We start from the raw sequence: 18948 nt of genomic DNA on the forward strand, positions 1-18948 counted from the left end.
AAAAAATTAATCCATTTTTTAAGGAAGAATTCAAAAATATTTCATTTCTACTGGTGAAAGTTAGGACAGTTCTCACAAGAACTTAGCTGTTTATTGGTTTGGATATTTTAAATGATGCAGTCATATCAGATCTGTTTCTTGACTACCATTTTCAATCATGAACAAATGGTTCAAATGGTCTTTGACCATGCCACTGGTGCTCTAAAAAGCTCACACCCAAAGCTCATGGTCCTAGAAAAGACTTGGGATGGTGAACCCAGTTATGAGATCTGCCATGGTTCCTTCCCAGGAAAGCAAAAGCTCATCTTCCCACCTTTTCTCTAAGAAGCATTGGAAATTTCCTTTCTCTACACAGCCCATAAAAACTCAATCTCCTTCCTAATTTTAAATATTTAAAAACTCCTCTTGATCTTGGATTCTTGGGTCAGAACAACTTCCATAGCTTCTGGAAAACACTTGAAAATATGTGCACATTTTTCTAGGCTTTGCAGATGAAAGTCATAACTTTCATCATCTTTACAAAGGTGTCTGTAACACAGGATAGTTGAAGACCAAGGCTCAAGTGGAGTGTAAGAGGCAGTAAGGGACAAAAGAGAATCAAATGAACAACCTAAATATGATGATTCCTGGTTTATCAGGTCTTTCTTGAGTTTTTGCTGTAAAACTCAAGAATGACTTGCGTTTTGTCTGGACCCATGTTCTCTACTCCTCGGGTGCTTACACCTTTGGAGGGATCCTTCCCTTTTTAGATAGCTCTTTTAGCTTTAATTTTATACATAAAATAAAAATTTCCAGAGGCTACCAATGTGTACTCAAACAGATGAATGCAATTCATAATGAAAAAGTTTAGCTCAGATAGAATGGAGATAAAATTGAATTAAAACTCAATAATAACTTTTTTTTAATAAAAACTCATAATAACTTTGATAAGGGTGTCCACAAGGTCAGAGGCATTATGGCCTCTGAATGCATAGTGACGTCTTAATGACTTAGAAGTACTTTAACCTATATGCAACTACATTGGTCCTATATTTTGTTGTTGTCATTGTTTTTCTCCTTCTTTTCCCATCAATTTCTGCTTCAAGGGTTTAAGAGTCATTATTCAGTATTAGGAAGTGATCTTTTTATGAAACAGGCTTTTAGATACTATTATCTCTTCACTTATGTCAAAGTTGTTGTCAAGAATTCTCTGTTCTTTGGAGTTAAGGGTTTAGATCCTTGTTCTCTTTCTTCCCTCTCCCCCCTCCTCTTTCTCTCTCCATTTCAAAAAGCCCAGGGACAGTCTTTTCTGAAGCATTGCAATTAGAATTTTCTTTGATGACCTTATAACCTTTGGTCTGGAAGGGCCATACAGACCAGTTTATTTCACAATCCTTGTGGGTCTGGTAGAAAACAGCAGAGAAATATTGCTGCCTGCTCCTTGTTTTTTGGTCACTTCCCAAAGAAGAAAATATATATAATTATTTATGGACGTGCTGTTCAGTGCTGTGTGGCCTTTGAAGGAGAAGCTCTCCCTAATTACTCCTCTAAAACTTCTTCCTCCAGCTTACACCCCATATTTCATGTTCTCATGCTCAGCACCAGTGAGGTCTCCTTATCTTCTGTGGTTTGTTCTAGGGACTTCCCTTGTACACCTGAAACGCTGTGCTACATTCACTGGATTGTGGGACACTCCGTGGCAGGTGTCAGTCTTTGTTGATTTTTGGATCAAACACGAGCTAAATTGTTCATGAATCCCTGGGTTGAGTGATCCAACTGCCACTGCTCCTGATGAATGCTTTTTTCCTTTAGGTGATTGCTGAGGAATTATCTGGTAATGATGACTATGTTGAACTTGCCTTCAATGCACGGAAACTGGATGACAAGGTAAAGTGTCTGGCATCAGCATTACTGAAGAAAGTAATAAAGCTAGCACACAAAGCTTAATAAGATTTCCCCTCAAAGCTATTTTTTCCCTTTCAACTCACATTATTAAACAGATCAATGATTTCAGAGAGTATGGAAAGTAAGACTTCCCCCTAATTGAGAAGCAGTTAATGAGAAGGAAGGACTATAATTAAAACAATTTTATAATTAAGTTTATAATTAATAATTATAATTAATTTAATTTATAATTAACACAATTTTATTACACTAAAACTTCATTTGTTCCCAAATGCTACAAGTCACATGGCATAGGTGAATGTGATTTAAACTGATTGCTAGGAACTTTTCAAAGGAAAAAAGAAGATGGGAAAGGGAATAAAAGTGGCATTTTTTAAGCATCATATTTGCAGGCATGGGGTTAAGAGCTTTTCAAGCATGATCACAGTTAATCATTCTTATAGCATCCATGTAACAGGTATTATTAACTCTGTTTTACATATGAAGTAACAGATTCAAAGATGAAGTAATTGTCTAAAGTCATTCCATGTGTTAGTTCAAAAAATCCAAGAAATAGACACCAAGAAAGAGTTAATGATGCAAGCAGGATTTTATTAGGAGAAATGCCTGTGTAGGGAACACAAGAAGGAAATCTAGGAGAGCAGACAGGCCACAATGCAAATCTGAATATAAATAAAGACGAGAGGGAAAGAGGGTGGCAGTTTCTGCAACACCACGTAGTCTAAGGAAGGTTCTAAAGAAGATTCTAAGAAGATTCTAAGGAAGGAAGTCTAAGGAAGCCAGAAAGGAGTCCTGTGTGTCTCCCGTCAGTGCCTTTATAGCCCCTACACCCGCAGCAATAGCTAGGAGCAGCCCATGTGCAGCCTGGCCTCTGAATGAGAGCAGGACTGGATTTCGGAGTACAAAAGCACTGTTACATTCCCTAAGTGGGAGGTCTGCAAAACATGTGCCAAAGGTTACCCTGCTAGTTGGTGGTAACCCTGAAGACTCAGTCCCAGGTCAGCCTGACTTCCATCTGTACTCTTTTGGTTATATCTCACAATTTCCATGCAGTCACAGGCCATGTTAGCCTTGTATATATAGGAAAAATCCTAGCGATTCTACCCCTGTAAAAAAATGTTTCCCCTCCAACTATAATGTCATATCCACCAGTGTATTTACAGAGGACTCCATTTTACTAGCATACAACAGGTGATTTGGGGATATGGCACTACTTTTTCAAACAATTGCTTGTAGGCATTAGAAAAACGAAAAACTTTTTTCACAGCTCCCCACGGTATTAAGCAGCAGCTCATATCCTGGCATAGTTCATTTTCACACACAAAGAGTACTCAGCCTAATTATGTGTTCATTATTTCACTCTCCTATCGGTTCATTCATTCACTCCTTCATCATTCATTTACCAAACCTTCGTCATGTGCTTGTCATGCATCTGTTGGTGGGAAATGGGTATCCTTGGAACCATTCTTATATCCAAAACCTGTAATTCACCATCCAAGTAACGCATCAATTTAAACAATAAATGACATAATGATACTAAAGCTATAGGAGGATGATACATAATCAGAGTGTCCTGAAAAGAGTAATCCATTCTGCCTTGAAACAGTAAGAAAGACTTTGTTCTTAAGAAGAAATTATAGTTGGATTTTTTTGTTATCCTGAGTGGATTGTGTAACACTTTCACAAACTATCACCTTTTGACATTAGCTGAACGAGGTACTGGGAACTATAGAGTGCAATGGTGTCAATGGAGTGTAAGATCTTACCACTCACTTCCTGTGATTATCAGGCTCTTTCTCTCCCTCATCAAGTTTCAGAATAATTCACCAGACACCTTTGTAGTATCTTACCTGGGGACATTATAAGCCAAAGGGTCAGTGTGTAGCAATTTTAAACTACTCACTTTATGGCTTCTCATGACTTCTTTCCACTTAGTCACACACTCTAACTGATTTATGTTACAGAGCAAAGGGAAGTGGGGGTTTGTCAGTGGGCCCATCAGCTCTAAGGTGTATAAGCAGTTTCCCTTCATCCAAATGAGCACTTGCTCACAGAACTGAAAGATCCCTATCCACACCTACCACGGTTCTCGATGGCTGTGCCCACCCTGGACTGTGTCGATTGCTCACTACTGAGACCCCAATGACCTGGAGCCAGACTGCAGGTCCTCTATAATGAGGTGGAGTCTTTCCCAGACTGTCACCCAGAGAGGAGTGGGCCCTGTTCATAACAAAGCAGGTCATTGCTCCAATTTGGACTAGGAGGTGAATGGTCTGAGATGGAGAGAAATCGTAGAGATGAGGAGCAAGATGATACCACGAAGATCAGCTCACACAACCTCTTCAGGAAACAGAGGCTCAGCAAGAAGGGCTAATGATTTTCACCAAGACACTGCTGCCTGGTTATTTATTGCTGCATCACAAGCTACCTCAAAACCTGGTGACTTAGATTAACAACTACTTTTTTTTTTATGTCATCATTTTGAGGGTCAGAAATTCAGGCAGGGTTCAACTGGGCAATTCTTCTGTTCCTTATGACATTGACAGAAGTCACTCAGTTAGGGACTTCCCCTGTGGTCCAGTGGTTAGGAATTCACCTGCCAATGCAGAAGATGTGGGTTCAATCCCTGGTCTAAGAAGACTCTACATTCTGTGGGGCAACTAAGCCCAAGCACCACAATTAAGGAGCCTACATCTAGAGCCTGTGAACCATAACTACTGAAACCTATGCACCCTAGAGCCCATGCTCCACAACATGATAAGCTACTGCCGTGAGAAGTCTGCCCACCAGGACTAGAGAGTAGCCCCTGCTTGCTGCAACTAGAGAAAGCATGTGCCCAGCAACACAGACCTAGCACAGTCAAAAATAAATAACTAATAAAATTAAAAAGAGTTCACTCAGCTATACTCAGCTGGTGGAAGAGCTTTACTCACATGCTTGGCACGTAGGATTGCTGGAAGGCTGGGCTCCACCAGGTTGGTCTGTCAGAGTGCCTTCATGGTGGTCTTAGGTTTATCACATTTTCTATATGGTGGCTAGCTTGAGATATCATTCCAAGAGAAGCCAGTGAAAGCTGTGTGGTCTTTCATTTTTTAAATTTTTTAATTGGAGCATAATTGCTTTACAATGTTCTGTTAGTTTCTGCTGTACACAGCAGGGGAAGGAGATGGTAGGACGAATTGAAAAGTAGCACTGACATAAAAACACTGTCGTGTGTATGGCCTTTTCTGACCTAGCCTTGAAAGTCATGCATTATCCCTTCTACTGCTTCTGTTGGTTACAAGTGAGTCATAAGGCTGCCCAGAGTCGAGGGGAGGAAAATGACTCCATGTCTTGGTAGGGGAGTGGCAAAATCATAATGCATAAAAAAGCGTGTGGACATTGTAGTGGAAAATGCAACCTGCCACAGTATTTTTGTGACAGAATCAGAATAAGAGAGGACAATTATTTCATGTCACAGCTAGTAAAATAGTTCCCAGAACTTCTCAAGGAAGACCTCCTTCTAGCCTTAGCAACAAATGAGGTTGTTGCTCCCTTCATGTTAACAGTTAAACTTATATCTATTAATTGACAAAATAGACCATGAAAAGCCACTGAGGTAAACAGCTCTCTTAATTTAAAACATTTTGCTAATTAGTATCATGAGAGCAACTAATTTCTACCTGCATTTGAAAAATTGCAGTATGAATATGCTATATCCAATTCAGAATAGTTATAGACATCTGGGCCCCCAGTCTCCATGAAGTAATTCTCCAGTTATCCACATACCTCTGTTAGAAAACTCTGGCCTAATACAAATAGCCTTCTTTTACATATGAAAATGTCAGAGTTTAGGGATGTGAAATGACTTATCCAAGGCCACAGACACTCACACCCACACTCACAATCAGTGACAGAGAGGAACCCAATCAGTTTGCCCAACTACAGTCAATCTTTTTTAGGGGCAGAGACTTAATGAACACAGGTTAGATTGGTCTTGGGCTGTGGAGAACTTGGTCATATTCCCATGTATTTCAGGGAAGAGGGGATCCAGGGAAGAGGAAGAGGAAGGTATGTATGCTATTAGGCAGCAGCCCTCAAGGTATGGCCCCAGGTCCCAAGACTCTTTCAGAAGAATGTATGAGGTCAAAACCATTTTCATAGCAATGCTAGGACATTATTTTCTATCTTCATTCTCATTCTGTCACATGTTTGCAGTGATTTTCCAGAAACTACTTGATGCCTAGTATCACAAGAGATTGAATGCAGCAGCAGATATGAGAATCCCACTGCCTTCTATTGATCCAGTCATTACATTGATTTACAAAAATGTAACATAATGACATTCTTCTGACAATTTTATACATTTGGAAAATATATTCCATTAAAATGTTATTTTATTATGATATAATGGGTTTATCTTTATTATTTTAAAAATGATATAACAAATGAATATTTTTAAAATTTCTCAGCTTTAGCTTATAATATGGTAAAATATTGTTAGTATAATCCACATAAGCAAAATCTCCTTGGTGTCCTCAATAATTTAAGTGTATAAAATGGTCCTAAAACCAAAAGTTTGAGAACTGCTATTGTGAAGTATATTACTTTTACAAACCACGAAGACAAGTAAATGCCTCTTTTCTTTTGATAGAAGTAGTTTTTTTTTAATTGCAGATCAGAATAATTCATTTTTTCAGAGCTTGTAATTGCTTTACAATATTGTGTTGGTTTCTTCCATACATCAACATGTATCAGCCATAGGTACACACATGTCCCCTCCTTCCTGAAACTCTCTCCTACCTCCCACCCCATCCCATCCCACTAGGTTGTCACAGAGCACCAGATTTGAGCTCCATGGGTCATACAACAAATTTCCACTGGCTGTCTAATTTGATATATGGTAATGTATATGTTTCAATACTACTCTCTCAGTTAATCCTACCCTCCACGTCCACATACCTATTCTCTATATCTGCATCTCTATTGCTACCCTGCAAATAGTTTCATCAGTAGCATCTTTCTAGATTCTATGTGTGTGTATGCTTAGTCGTGTCCAACTCCTTGCAGCCCCATGGAATGTAGCTATATATGGGTTAATATACAATATTTCTCTTTCTCTTTCTGACGTACTTCACTCTGTATAACAGGCTCTAAGTTTATCCACCTTATTAGAACTGAATCAAATGCTTTCCTTGTTATGGCTGAGAAACACTCCATTGTATATATGTACCACAATTTTTTTTAATCCATTTATCTTTTGGTGGGCATCTACTTGCTTCCATGTCCTATCTATTGTAAATAGTACTGCAGTGAACATTAGAGTACATGTGTCTTTTTCAATTACGGTTTCCTCAGGGTGTATGAACAGTTGTGGGATTGTTGGGTCATATGATAGTTCTATTCCTAATTTTTTTCTAGTATAAATTTATTTAAATTGGAGGCTAATTGCTTTACAATATTGTATTGGTTTTGCCATACATTGACATGAATCTACCACGGGTGTACATGTGTTCCCCATCCTGAACCCCACCTCCCACCCCCCTCCCCATACCATCTTTCTGGGTCATCCCAGTGCACCAGCCCCAAGCATCCTGTATCATGCATCAAACCTGGACTGGCGATCCATTTCACATATGATAATATACATGTTTCAGTGCCATTCTCCCAAATCATCCCACCCTCTCCCTCTCCCACGGAGTCCAAAAGACTGTTCTATACATCTGTGTCTCTTTTACTGCCTCGCATACAGGGTTATCATTTTTTTTAAGGAATTGCCATACTGTTCTCCAAAGTGGCTGTATCATTTTACATTCTCACCAACAGTGCAAGAGTGTTCCCTTTTCCCACACCCTCTCCAGCATTTATTCTTTGTAGATTTTTTAATGATGGCCATTTTGACCGGTGTGGGGTGATACTTCATTGTGGTTTTGATTTGCATTTCTCTAGTAATGAGTGATGAAGAGCATCTTTTCATGTGCTTGTTGGTCATCTGTATCTCTTCTTTAGAGAAATGTCTGCTTAGATCTTCCACCTATTTTTTTTTTTTTTTTTTTTTACTGGGTTGTTTGTTTTTCTGGTATTCAGCTGCATGATCTGCTTGTATATTCTGGAGACTAATCACTTGTCAGTTGTTTCAACTTGCAATTATTTCCTCCCATTCTGAGGGTTGTCTTTTCACCTTGCTTATAGTTGTGCAAGAGCTTTGGAGTTTAATTAGGTCACATTTCTTTATTTTTGTTTTTAATTACAATGACCCAATGAGGTGGGTCATTGCTGTGATTGATGTATGTTGAAGAGTGTGCTGCCTATGTTTTACACTAAGACCTTTACATTTCTGGCCTTACATTTAAATTTAAGTCTTTAACCTATTTTGAGTTTATTTTGTATAGGGTGTTAGGAAGTGTTCTAGTTTCATTCTTTTGCATGTAGCTGTCCAGTTTTCTCAGAACCACTTATTGAAGAGGCTGTCTTTTTCTCCATTGTATATTCTTGCCTCCTTTGTCAAAGATAAGCTGCCCATAGGTGTGTGAGTTTATCTTTCAGCTTTCCATTTTGTTCCATTGGTCTATATTTCTGTTTCTGTGCCAGTATCATACCATCTTGATGACTGTAGCTTTGTAGTATAGTCTGAAGTCAGGAAGGTTGAGTCCTCCAGTTGTATTCTTCTTTCTCAAGATTGCTTTGGCTATTTGGGGTCTTTTGTGTTTCCATACAAATTGTGAAATTTTTTGTTCTAGTTCTGTAAAAAAAATATCATTGGTAGTTTGATAGGGATTGCATTGAATGTGTAAATTGCTTTGGGTAGTATAGTCATTATCACAATATTGATTCTTCCAATCCAAGAATATGGTATATCTCCCCATCTGTTTGTATCATCTTCTATGTCTTTTATCAATGTCATAGTTTTTTGCATACAGGGCTTTTTTCTCTTTCAGTTCAGTTGAGTAGCTCAGTCATGTCCGACTCTTTGCGACCCCATGGCAGCACGCCAGGCCTCCCTGTCCATCACCAGCTCCCAGAGTTCACCCAAACTCATGTGCATCGAGTAGGTGATGCCATCCAGCCATCTCATCCTCTGTCATCCCCTTCTCCTCCTGCCCCCAATCCCTCCCAGCATCAGAGTCTTTTCCAACGAGTCAACTCTTCGCATGAGGTGGCCAAAGTACTGGAGTTTTAGCTTCATCATCATTCCTTCCAAAGAAATCCCAGGGCTCATCTCCATCAGAATGGACTGGTTGGATGTCCTTGCAGTCCAAGGGACTCTCAAGAGTCTTCTCCAACACCACAGTTCAAAAGCATCAATTCTTTGGCGCTCAGCCTTCTTCACAGTCCAACTCTCACATCCATACGTGACCACTGGAAAAACAATAGCCTTGACTAGACGGACCTTTTTTGGCAAAGTAATGTCTCTGCTTTTGAATATGCTGTCTAGGTTGGTCATAACTTTCCTTCCAAGGAGTAAACATCTTTTAATTTCATGGCTGAAATCACCATCTGCAGTGATTTTGGAGCCCAAAAAATAAAGTCTGACACTGTTTCCACTGTTTCCCCATCTATTTCCCATGAAGTGATGGGACCGGATGCCATGATCTTCATTTTCTGAATGTTGAGTTTTAAACCAACATTTGCATTCTCCTCTTTCACTTTCATCAAGAGGCTCTTTAGGTTTTCTTCGCTTTCTGCCATAAGGGTGGTGTCATCTGCATATCTGAGGTTATTGATATTTCTCCCGGCAATCTTGATTCCAACTTGTGCTTCATCCAGCCCAGCATTTCTCATGATGTACTCTGCATGTAAGTTAAATAAGCAGGGTGACAATATACAGCCTTGACGTACTCCTTTTCCTATATGGAACCAGGCTATTGTTCCATATCCAGTTCTAACTGTTGCTTCCTGACTTCCTAAGTATTTTATTCTCTTTGTTACAATGGTCAATGATAATGTTTCCTTAACATGTATTTCTGAATTTTCATTGTTAGTGTAAAGGAATGGAAGGGATTTCTGTGTATTAATTCTATATCCTGAAACTTTACTATATTCATTTATTTTTTAATAGTTTTTTATTTTTTTAATTTTAAAATCTTTAATTCTTACATATGTTCCCAAACATGAACCCCCCTCCCACCTCCCTCCCCATTACATCTCTGTGGGTCATCCCCATGCATTGACTCTAGTAATTTTCTGGTGGAATCTTTAGGGTTTTCTATGTAGGGAATCATGTCATCACCAAACTGTGTGTGTTTTACTTCTTCTTTTCCAATTCTGATTCTTTTTATTTCTTCTCTGATTTCTGTGGCTAGGGCTTCCAAAACTATGTTGAATGATAGTGCTGAGACTGGGCACCCTTGTCTTATTTCTGATCTTAGAGGAAATGCTTTCAGTTTTTCAATATTGAGAATAGTGTTTGCTCTGGATTTGTTGTATATGGCCTTGATTATGTTAAGGTAGGTTCCTTCTATGCCCACTTTCTGGGGAGCTTTTATCATACATGGGCATTGAATGTTATCAAAAGCTTCTCTGTATGACTTTTATCTTTTAATATGTTCATATGATATATCACACTGATTGATTTATGTATATTGAAGAATTCTTATATCTCTGGATAAAACCCACTTAAACAATTCTTTTAATGCATTGTTGGATTCTGTTTGCTAGAGTTTTGAGGATTTTTGCATCTATGTTCATCAGTGATATTGGCATATATATACATATATATATATAGACTCTCAAGAGTCTTCTCCAACACAAAATTGATTATAGTATGTTGTAAGTCTGGTTTGGTAATGCTGAATTCTCTTAGCTTTTGTTTGTTGATAAAGCTTTTGATTTCACCATCTAATCTGAATTAAATCCTTGCTGGGTAGAGAAATCTTGGTTGTAGATTTTTGTCTTTCACTTTAAATATATTCTGCCACTCACTTCTGGCCTGCAGATTTTCTGTTGAAAAATTCGCTATTAGCCTTATGGGGATTCCTTTGTATGTTAATTTTTGCTTTTCACTTGTAGCTTCTTAGGTTTATTTTTTGTTAGTTTTATTAATATTGTCTTGGTGTATTTCTCTTTGGGTTTATCCTTTATGGGACTCTCTGGGCTTCCTGGACCTGGGTGGCTATTTCCTTTTCCATGTTAAGGAAGTTTTCAACTATAATCTCCTCAAATATTTTCTCATACCCTTTCTTTTTCTTCTTCTGGGACCCCTATAATTTGAATATTGGTACACTTAATATTGTCCCAGAGGTCTCTAAGATTATCCTCAATTCTTTTCATTCTTTTTTCTTTACCCTGTTCCTTGGGTAAAGGATAGCTATTTCTATCATTCTATCTTCCAGCTCACTTATCCTTTCTGCCTCAGTTACTCTGCTATCAATAGAGCATTTTTAATTTCAGTGAATGTGTTCTCCATCACTGTTTATTCTTCATTTCTTCTAGGTCTTTGTTAAATGTTTTAAATGTCTCTTGCATTTTCTCCATTCTATTTTCAATATTTTGAAAATTCTTTACTATCATTACTCTAAATTCTTTTTCAGATAGGTTGCCTATTTTCCTCTTCATTTATTTGGTCTTGTAGTTTTTTCCCTTACTCCTTCATATGTAACTTTTTTTTTTTTTGTCATTTCATTTTCCTTTTTGATGAGTGGAACTGTGTTCCTGTCTCACTAGTTGTTTGACCTGAGGTTTCCAGCAGTGGAATTTGCAAGCAGTTGGGTGGATCTGGGTCTTGGTGTTGAGATGTGGACCTCTGGGGTCCCTCACTCTGATTAATATTCTCTGGGACCTGATATTCTCTATTGTTTCAGCAGTTCATACTCAGTGCTCCCACCTCAGGGGCTCAGGCCTGATCTCTGGCCAATGAACTGGGATCTCACAAGCCATGAGCTATGGGGAAATTTTTTTTTTTTAAGGGTGGGGGAAGCAGAACAATAACAAAAAAATAGCAACCTCTGAAGAGTAACAAGTATTCCAATAGTAGAGAGAAGGGAAAAAAGGGGGAGGGGGGTGGAAATTTTATATATATATATATATATATATATATATATATATATATATATATGAGGGGGCAGAATAATAACAAAGACTAAAAAGTACTAAAATAAGTTAAGAAAACTAACAGAAATAGTAGAAAAAAATAAGTATATGTATGAAACAACTACTGGAGAGTAAAACCAAACTCTACTGGTAAATAGTAAAAATAATAATAAAAACCAAAAGGCAGAACAAACCTTGGCTGTAAAGGGCAGGGCTTAGGCAGGGAATGGCTTAAGGGGTGGCAGTTTTTAGGTGGAGGTGGGAATCCCATGGGGGTGAGGTCCTGACTCAGGACCCAAGCCTCCAGAAAAGGCCCAGGGTGGGGGTGGAGGGAGGCCCAGGCTCCACGCAACTGAGGTGGCTTCTGCATTGCCTTTGGCTTTGGGGAGTAGAAGATAAGGTCCAGGTCCCAGGAGGCTCCCAGGGCTGAGTGGATGGTGGAACACCAGATGGATTCCCCTTTCCTCCATACCTGTAGGAACCCCTTCCCTGCTGGCCCTACTGTCTTCCCTCCCTCCTGCACCCACAGGCCCTATGTGGGCAGTGTGTGCCCTTGATAGTGGCCCTGAAGGACAGAGGGGGCCTCAGAGAGTGGAGATGGATCCCCAGAGGGCAGAGAGCTCAGCCTGGAAAGCAGAGGGGAGGTCAGAGGGAGAGGGGCCCTAGAGGATGGAGGGGGTGCCCCCCAGAAGGAGGAGGGAACCAGAGGGTTTAATGGGGTCCCAGATGGTGGAGAGCCAGTTTCAGTCAGGGCCCTTGGAGGGGTGAAGGACTCACAGAGGACAGGAACCCTGGAGGGAGGAAGAACATGGAGAACAGAGAAGAACTCTGGAAGGTGGAGGGGGGTGTCCTGTATGGCTGAGGGCTCAGCCTGGAGGGATGATGGTGCCTGAGAAAGGAGGGAGGGCCTTGAAGGGTAGAGGGGAACCCCAGGGGCTTCCCAGAGGGAGGGAGGAAACTGGAAGGTGGAGAACAGAGGGAAGCCTGGATAAATCTTTGGAAGGTGACCTGGGCCCTGGAGGGCAGAAGTGGTCCCAAAGGTCAAAGAGAGATCAGCCAGGGGGGCTTGGGAAGCTTCCCAGGGCCCATGGGCAGGGAACACCAGCAGTTCCCTATTCCTGGAACCTCACAGGAGCCTCCCCACTCCTCATGTGCAGATGACCCACAGGTGTTGGGGCTAAGGAGTGGGGATGGGGAATCCCTGCAGAGCAGGGCACCCAGAGAACAAAGGGAAGATGGCTCAGTGGGAGAGCAGAGAGGGCCACGGAGGGCAGAGGAGCCCCCAGAAGGCAGATACGCCAGCCCCTGGCCCCAGAAGACTCCCTGGGGCCAAGTGCAGTGGATACCCCAGGAGGGTTCCCCACTGGATCCTCCAGCCCTCTCAGGGGTCCCTCCCCTTCCAGTGGAGCAGGCACGCTGCTCTGGATGCCCAAAGGCACCCAAACCATTCCCAGCTTGGCCCCCAAACCTCTTCCCCTCCCCTAGCAGCCCTGCACTCCTCCAGTTGGAGTGAAAGGGAAACCCCACGGGCTTCCTCCAACCCTTGAGGATCCCTCCCCCTCCCAGCCAAGCAGGCATGCTGCTCCTGCCACCCAAGGGCTCCCAAACTGCTCCCAGTGTGCCCAAATGGCACCTGAACCCAAACTGCTTCCCCTCCCCCAGCAGCACCTCTGTCCTCCCAGGAAGTGAAAGAAAAGTGCGTCCCTCGCTCTCCCAGCCAAGCAGGCACACTGCTCCAGGCACCCAAAGGCACCTAAGCAGCTCTTGGCACCCAAATGTTCCCTGAGCCCCAACTGCTCCCCCTCCCCCAGCAGCCCCTCTCTCTCTGGTCCTCTGGCCTGGACCTTCCCTCACTCCCCACTTCCTGGTACCTGGTCACCCCTGGGGCCCCTCCCAGCAGGCTGTCTGCCAGAGATCCCTCACCAGGGCCTGATAAGCCCTTTCCAATGCTGTCCAGACCAGCAGCTATCTACTCAAGACAGAAATCCAGTAGGGTTCATGAGATTCATACATAAAATAGGTGAGGTTTGCAGGAAATAATGGTTTTAGTGTAATGTTAATGTAATCCACTTAGTGGAGAGATAGACTTTTTAACTCTTAAAGCTTCTCATTACATTAGCAGCTAGTTGGTGATTAATCTAACAAGTAGAGATATGAATTGAATTACTTTGGAACATTCAAGCTGACAAAGTGTTCTTTCTCCTCTCTTTCCTGAGAAAGTATTCTTGTTGGTATGTTAGAACTGATTCTTGCACTGGTGATCTTCACATCTGCAATCATGATCATTATATGCTGTATTTTTTTAATGTTGCCGTGATGCTAGTTTGATGGGGTGCTATATAAACAGCTAAATGTCTCTAAAGTAGAGGTTGGCAAACTTTTCCTATAAAGGACCAGGTGACTCCTATAAAGGATGGTGAATAGTTTGGACTTTGCAGATTGTATGGTCTCTGTCCCAACAACGCGTCTTTGTTTTGCAGTATGAAAACAGCCATGTGCTGTGCTGTGCTTAGTTGCTCAGTCATGACACTACATAAGTCAATGACCATGACAATGTTCCAATAAAACTTTATTTAAAAAACAAGCAGTGGGCTGAATTTGGGCCACATGCCATAGTTTCCTGACCCCTGTTCTATAGCAATGGTAACTCTGTCAGGCTGTGCTGTGATTTTACTATGTTCAAGTATGCCTGCCTGAATACTAATCCATCCTACATTAGTGATACAAATTATCATTCATGAGCATCTACAATATACCAGGTGTCAGGTGTCAGGTGTCAGCCTGCATTACTCCCCAAACATAACCATATTCTTAACAATGGGTCTTATTACTTCCAGTCTACAGATGAAGCACGGTGAGGCCAAAAAATTTTCCCAAAGTCACAAGGTGAAGAAGTCACAGTGTCTGAATATGACCCCAAATCATTCAGTTTTTTCCAGTTCCGATATTCTATTTTCATGATCACTGTCATGGCTATGCACTGCTTCCTTTTCTCTTTCAAACCTCAACTGACATCTCCCTTAACTAAATTTCTTTCATATTGGACTAAAAGAGCAAGGGCATATAGCCTCCAAGTTATTTCACTATTAACATTTCACTATAGCAAAGCTTTAGTAAAATGCCTCTATCATTAATTTTCATTGTACTGAACTGTCCTAAAGGCCTTCTTAATACTGATGGTCAAAGCAAAGAAAGCTGAAAATTCCAGGTTGTGGTCAAGTAACTATACAATTAGATGCAGATTTGTTGTTTTTAACTATGAATCTCTGAGTATACATTTGAGATGCTTTTGAGCTGCTTATGAGTAGTTTTATTTCCAGAAATCAGATGGAAGTACTACTAAATTCTTAATAGTAATTATCTCTGATATTTGTATAGTGCTTTTCTAAGTGTCCTCATGTATTCTCCGGAGAAGGCAATGGCAACCCACTCCAGCACTCTTGCCTGGAAAATCCCATGGACAGAGGAGCCTGGTAGGCTGCAGTCCATGGGGTCGCTAAGAGTCAGACACGATTGACCAACTTCACTTTCACTTTTCACTTGCATGCACTGGAGAAGGAAATGGCAACCCACCCCAGTGTTCTTGCCTGGAGAATCCTAGGGATGGAGGAGCCTACTGGGCTGCCGTCTATGGGGTCGCACAGAGTTGGACATGACTGAAGTAACTTAGCAGCAGCAGCAGCAGCATGTGTTCTCTCTTTTATTGGTAATAATAAATAGCAGTAATGCTTTCTGAGTACTGACCATGTGCCAGGCACTGGACTCAAAACTTTATGTGCATCACTTCCTCTAATCCTTCTGCATTGCTGTGAGGAAAGGCTGATATCCTCTCCAATTAATGGATAGGAAAACTGAGATGTGAAAAATTAAATATCCTGTCCCAGATCATTCCAATTGTATATGGTGGAATCAAGATTTGAAAGACAGTGCATTACACATTAAATTTTTAGTTGCTTGAAGGTGGAGATTGTATCTGATCTTTCTCTTCTTGATTTATAGTACCTCCTCCTGACAATTCCATGCCAATCCTGAATAGTAACTTAAAATAATGTGAAATGAAGTTTAAAAAATTACAATTTACTGCCATTAGGAAAAATAAGATACTAAAGTGTATATAGAGTACAATTACAAGTATTTTTATAAGAAAAAAAGAAAATCATATCTAGATTCTAGGAAAAATTATCAAACTGTTATGGATAGTTGTGGTGTTATGGGTGAAATTATGGACCATTTTTTTCTTCTATTTTTTCATATTTCTACTTATTTATATATTTTCTATTTTTTAAAATAATGACACCAAAAAGTTTAAAATGATCAATAAAAGGAAAAAGAAAAATAACTGATAGAGTTCCTCCAGTGTATTAGGGACCAAGAGTCTATCTCCCCGGAGGAAGGCCCCAAGGGCATGCAGAACATGCTAGCATGTCCACTAGCAGGGCAGGCTAGTGGGGAGGGGGTGCCAGTTCTTTAATATAGGGATGAAACACAAATAGACTTGAGGGGTGAATGTCTTGAGCAGATGCTTAGCTTGTAGAATCTTAGTACCCTGACCAGAAATTGAACCCGTACCATTGACAGTGAAAACCCGGAGCCCTAACCACTGCACACACTGCACCACCAGGGAATTTCCTCAGCACAGCACTTCTAAAATGCCGGGTGAAGGAAGCGGGACCTAGGGTATGTGATCGGCTCATGCACAATTCTCTGATTGGCTGATGGTGGTGGGATAACAGGAAAGTGTCACAGGGTTTAACATGATCAGTCCTTGGGTTCCAGGAGGCCTGGGTGCTATGTGCTGAAGGTCATTATGTAGTTCACATCTTCCATTGGGTGGGAGGTTTTCACATCTGTGGAACAACTCAGGACATGTGCATCAAATACTGTAATCTGGGTACTTCAGAGAGGAGCTAAAGCAGAGGATGTGGTGGAAGGGTTTGTCGCAGAAAGGCCCCATAGGATCCTGCTCAGTTACACAAGGAGGTAGCTATCAGATAGAAGTGTGTCTGGGAGGAGGCGGGAGCTGTTTCTGTGGAGAGACACGGTTTGCAGGGCAGACTTACTGATGAACGCAAGTGTCAATCAGGCACCTGCAAAAATAGAGAGGAAAGGTATTTTCCAGACTCTGTGCATTTGGTCCTGGTTGGGTGGGGAGGAGAGTCAAACGGAAGGCAGATATCCCCACCTCCCTCCTCTTTCTAAAGTATCCTACAAAGTTTTCACTATAGAGCCAATCACATTATTTTCCTGCTCAAAATCCTCCAGTGGCCCCCCACTGCCTCTCAGGTGAATGCAAACACTTGGGATGTACCTGTAAGGTGGAGCTGCTCCACCAGTATTGCCTCTAACTCTTTGCCTGCACAACCTTAGGCTGTAGCGTAGTTCAGCTACTTGGTGTGTCTTTTCTCTTTTACACCTTCAGTCAGTCTATTCTCTCCCTAGAAATATCCTCCTCACAACTGTGTACTTAATATTCATAACATAAAAGTTGAGAGTTATGTTTTATTTGGTGCAAATTTTTAGGACTTCAAGCCCTGGAGACAGCATCTCAAGTGACCTTGAGAGAACTGCTCTGAGGAGGCAAGGAGAGGAGCCAGGTATATAGAAGTTTTGCCACAAAGGCCAGGTAGTCTTAACATCAAAAGATTATTGTTAATTAAAGAAAACCAGATATCCCAAGTTAAGGAACTAAACACTTTTCTATGTATGGGAAGATGTAGGAGTCTGGGCTCACTGAAGTAATTTCTTTGATATGCACCTCAGCTATCTGGGACCAGTATCCTGTTTTCTCATCCTGAATTTCCTCAGGTTCATGGTAGACAGTGGCTGCAGACTGATGGCTACTACATGGCAGGTATTCTTACCTTCCTGAGTTCCCTTGGGGTTCACCATCTCACCATCCCTGATGGCTGCAATTGCTGATGACTGTGACATCCTTTGTTTTCCTTTTCTCAAAACCATATTTTATAATCAAAATCCATCGACTTTCCCTCTTCTCTGTTGTTCATTCATTCATTCATACTTAACCCTTGGTTATGTTTATGTGTATACTCAGCAAATCCCATGGACAGAGGAGCCTGGTAAGCTGAAGTCCATGGAGTTGCTAGGAGTCAGACACGACTGAGCGACTTCACTTTCACTTTTCACTTTCATGCATTGGAGAAGGAAATGGCAACCCACTTCAATGTTCTTGCCTGGAGAAACCCAGAGACGGGGGAGCCTGGTGGGCTGCCATCTCTGGGGTCACACAGAGTTGGACACGACTGAAGTGACTTAGCAGCAGCAGCAGCAGCAGCAGCACCAAACTAGATAGCGCTTTGGAGGGCTGAGAAAAGTTTTTATCCCTCCTTGAATCTTAATATCAAGCACAAGTTTCCATGATCAGTATATTCCCTGAGAGTATTTTTTTGACCTAAAGACTAATGGCTTTAGGCTTTATTCTACTTTGCTGCCGCCTGGATTTCTGGGGCAGGGAATAACCTGGTGAAATACATACTAAGAATGTGATGACTAAAGCTGCTTCTCAGATAACCTCCTATTATATACACAGTGTTCATGTCACTAATTCATTCACCTATGTATTCATTCATATATCCACTAAGTACATGTGCCACTAAAAACTAGATGCTATAGAAGATGCTAAGGAAAAGGTAGAAATAAAAAATAAGACATAATTCCTCTTCTCTGAAGTGTTTATAATCTATTGGGGTAAAAAGCAAACTTAAAAGAAAGATATGCTGCTTCCAGTATTAAAGTGCCTGTTTGTTTTATGTTATTCTGCTGTTGAAAACAACTGTAAATGCTGAACAAGATACAAGGGATGTCTCTTTGGGAGTCTTTAAAGGCAGACAAAATTTAGGAGTGGAGAAGCTGGGAAGAAGAGAAATCCATTGAGATGATTCAGATAGTCTATGCAGATTTTCCACTCAAGGCAATTTCATAAGGCTGATTCATAAATCCTAGGGATGGAGAACCTGGGAAGCCTAGCAGAAAACAGCTACTAAGAAATAAAGAAACTGAGCAGTGGTTTTGATAGTCTCATGGGGTTGGGGAAGCAAA

The 18948-nt window shown here is 41.0% G+C and overlaps 1 protein-coding gene across 1 annotated transcript in view; it reads left to right on the forward strand.

Moving 5' to 3' along the window:
* CPNE4 (copine 4) overlaps positions 1–18948 on the forward strand; it is a 498848-nt gene that overhangs the window by 306848 nt on the left and 173052 nt on the right. Inside the window, exon 4 of the mRNA XM_052637922.1 lies at positions 1792–1866. Coding sequence (XP_052493882.1) covers positions 1792–1866 — 75 coding nt within the window. The remainder of the gene's footprint in view (positions 1–1791; positions 1867–18948) is intronic.

Source organism: Budorcas taxicolor, chromosome 1, assembly GCF_023091745.1.
Source record: "Budorcas taxicolor isolate Tak-1 chromosome 1, Takin1.1, whole genome shotgun sequence".
NCBI lineage: Eukaryota > Metazoa > Chordata > Mammalia > Artiodactyla > Bovidae > Budorcas > Budorcas taxicolor.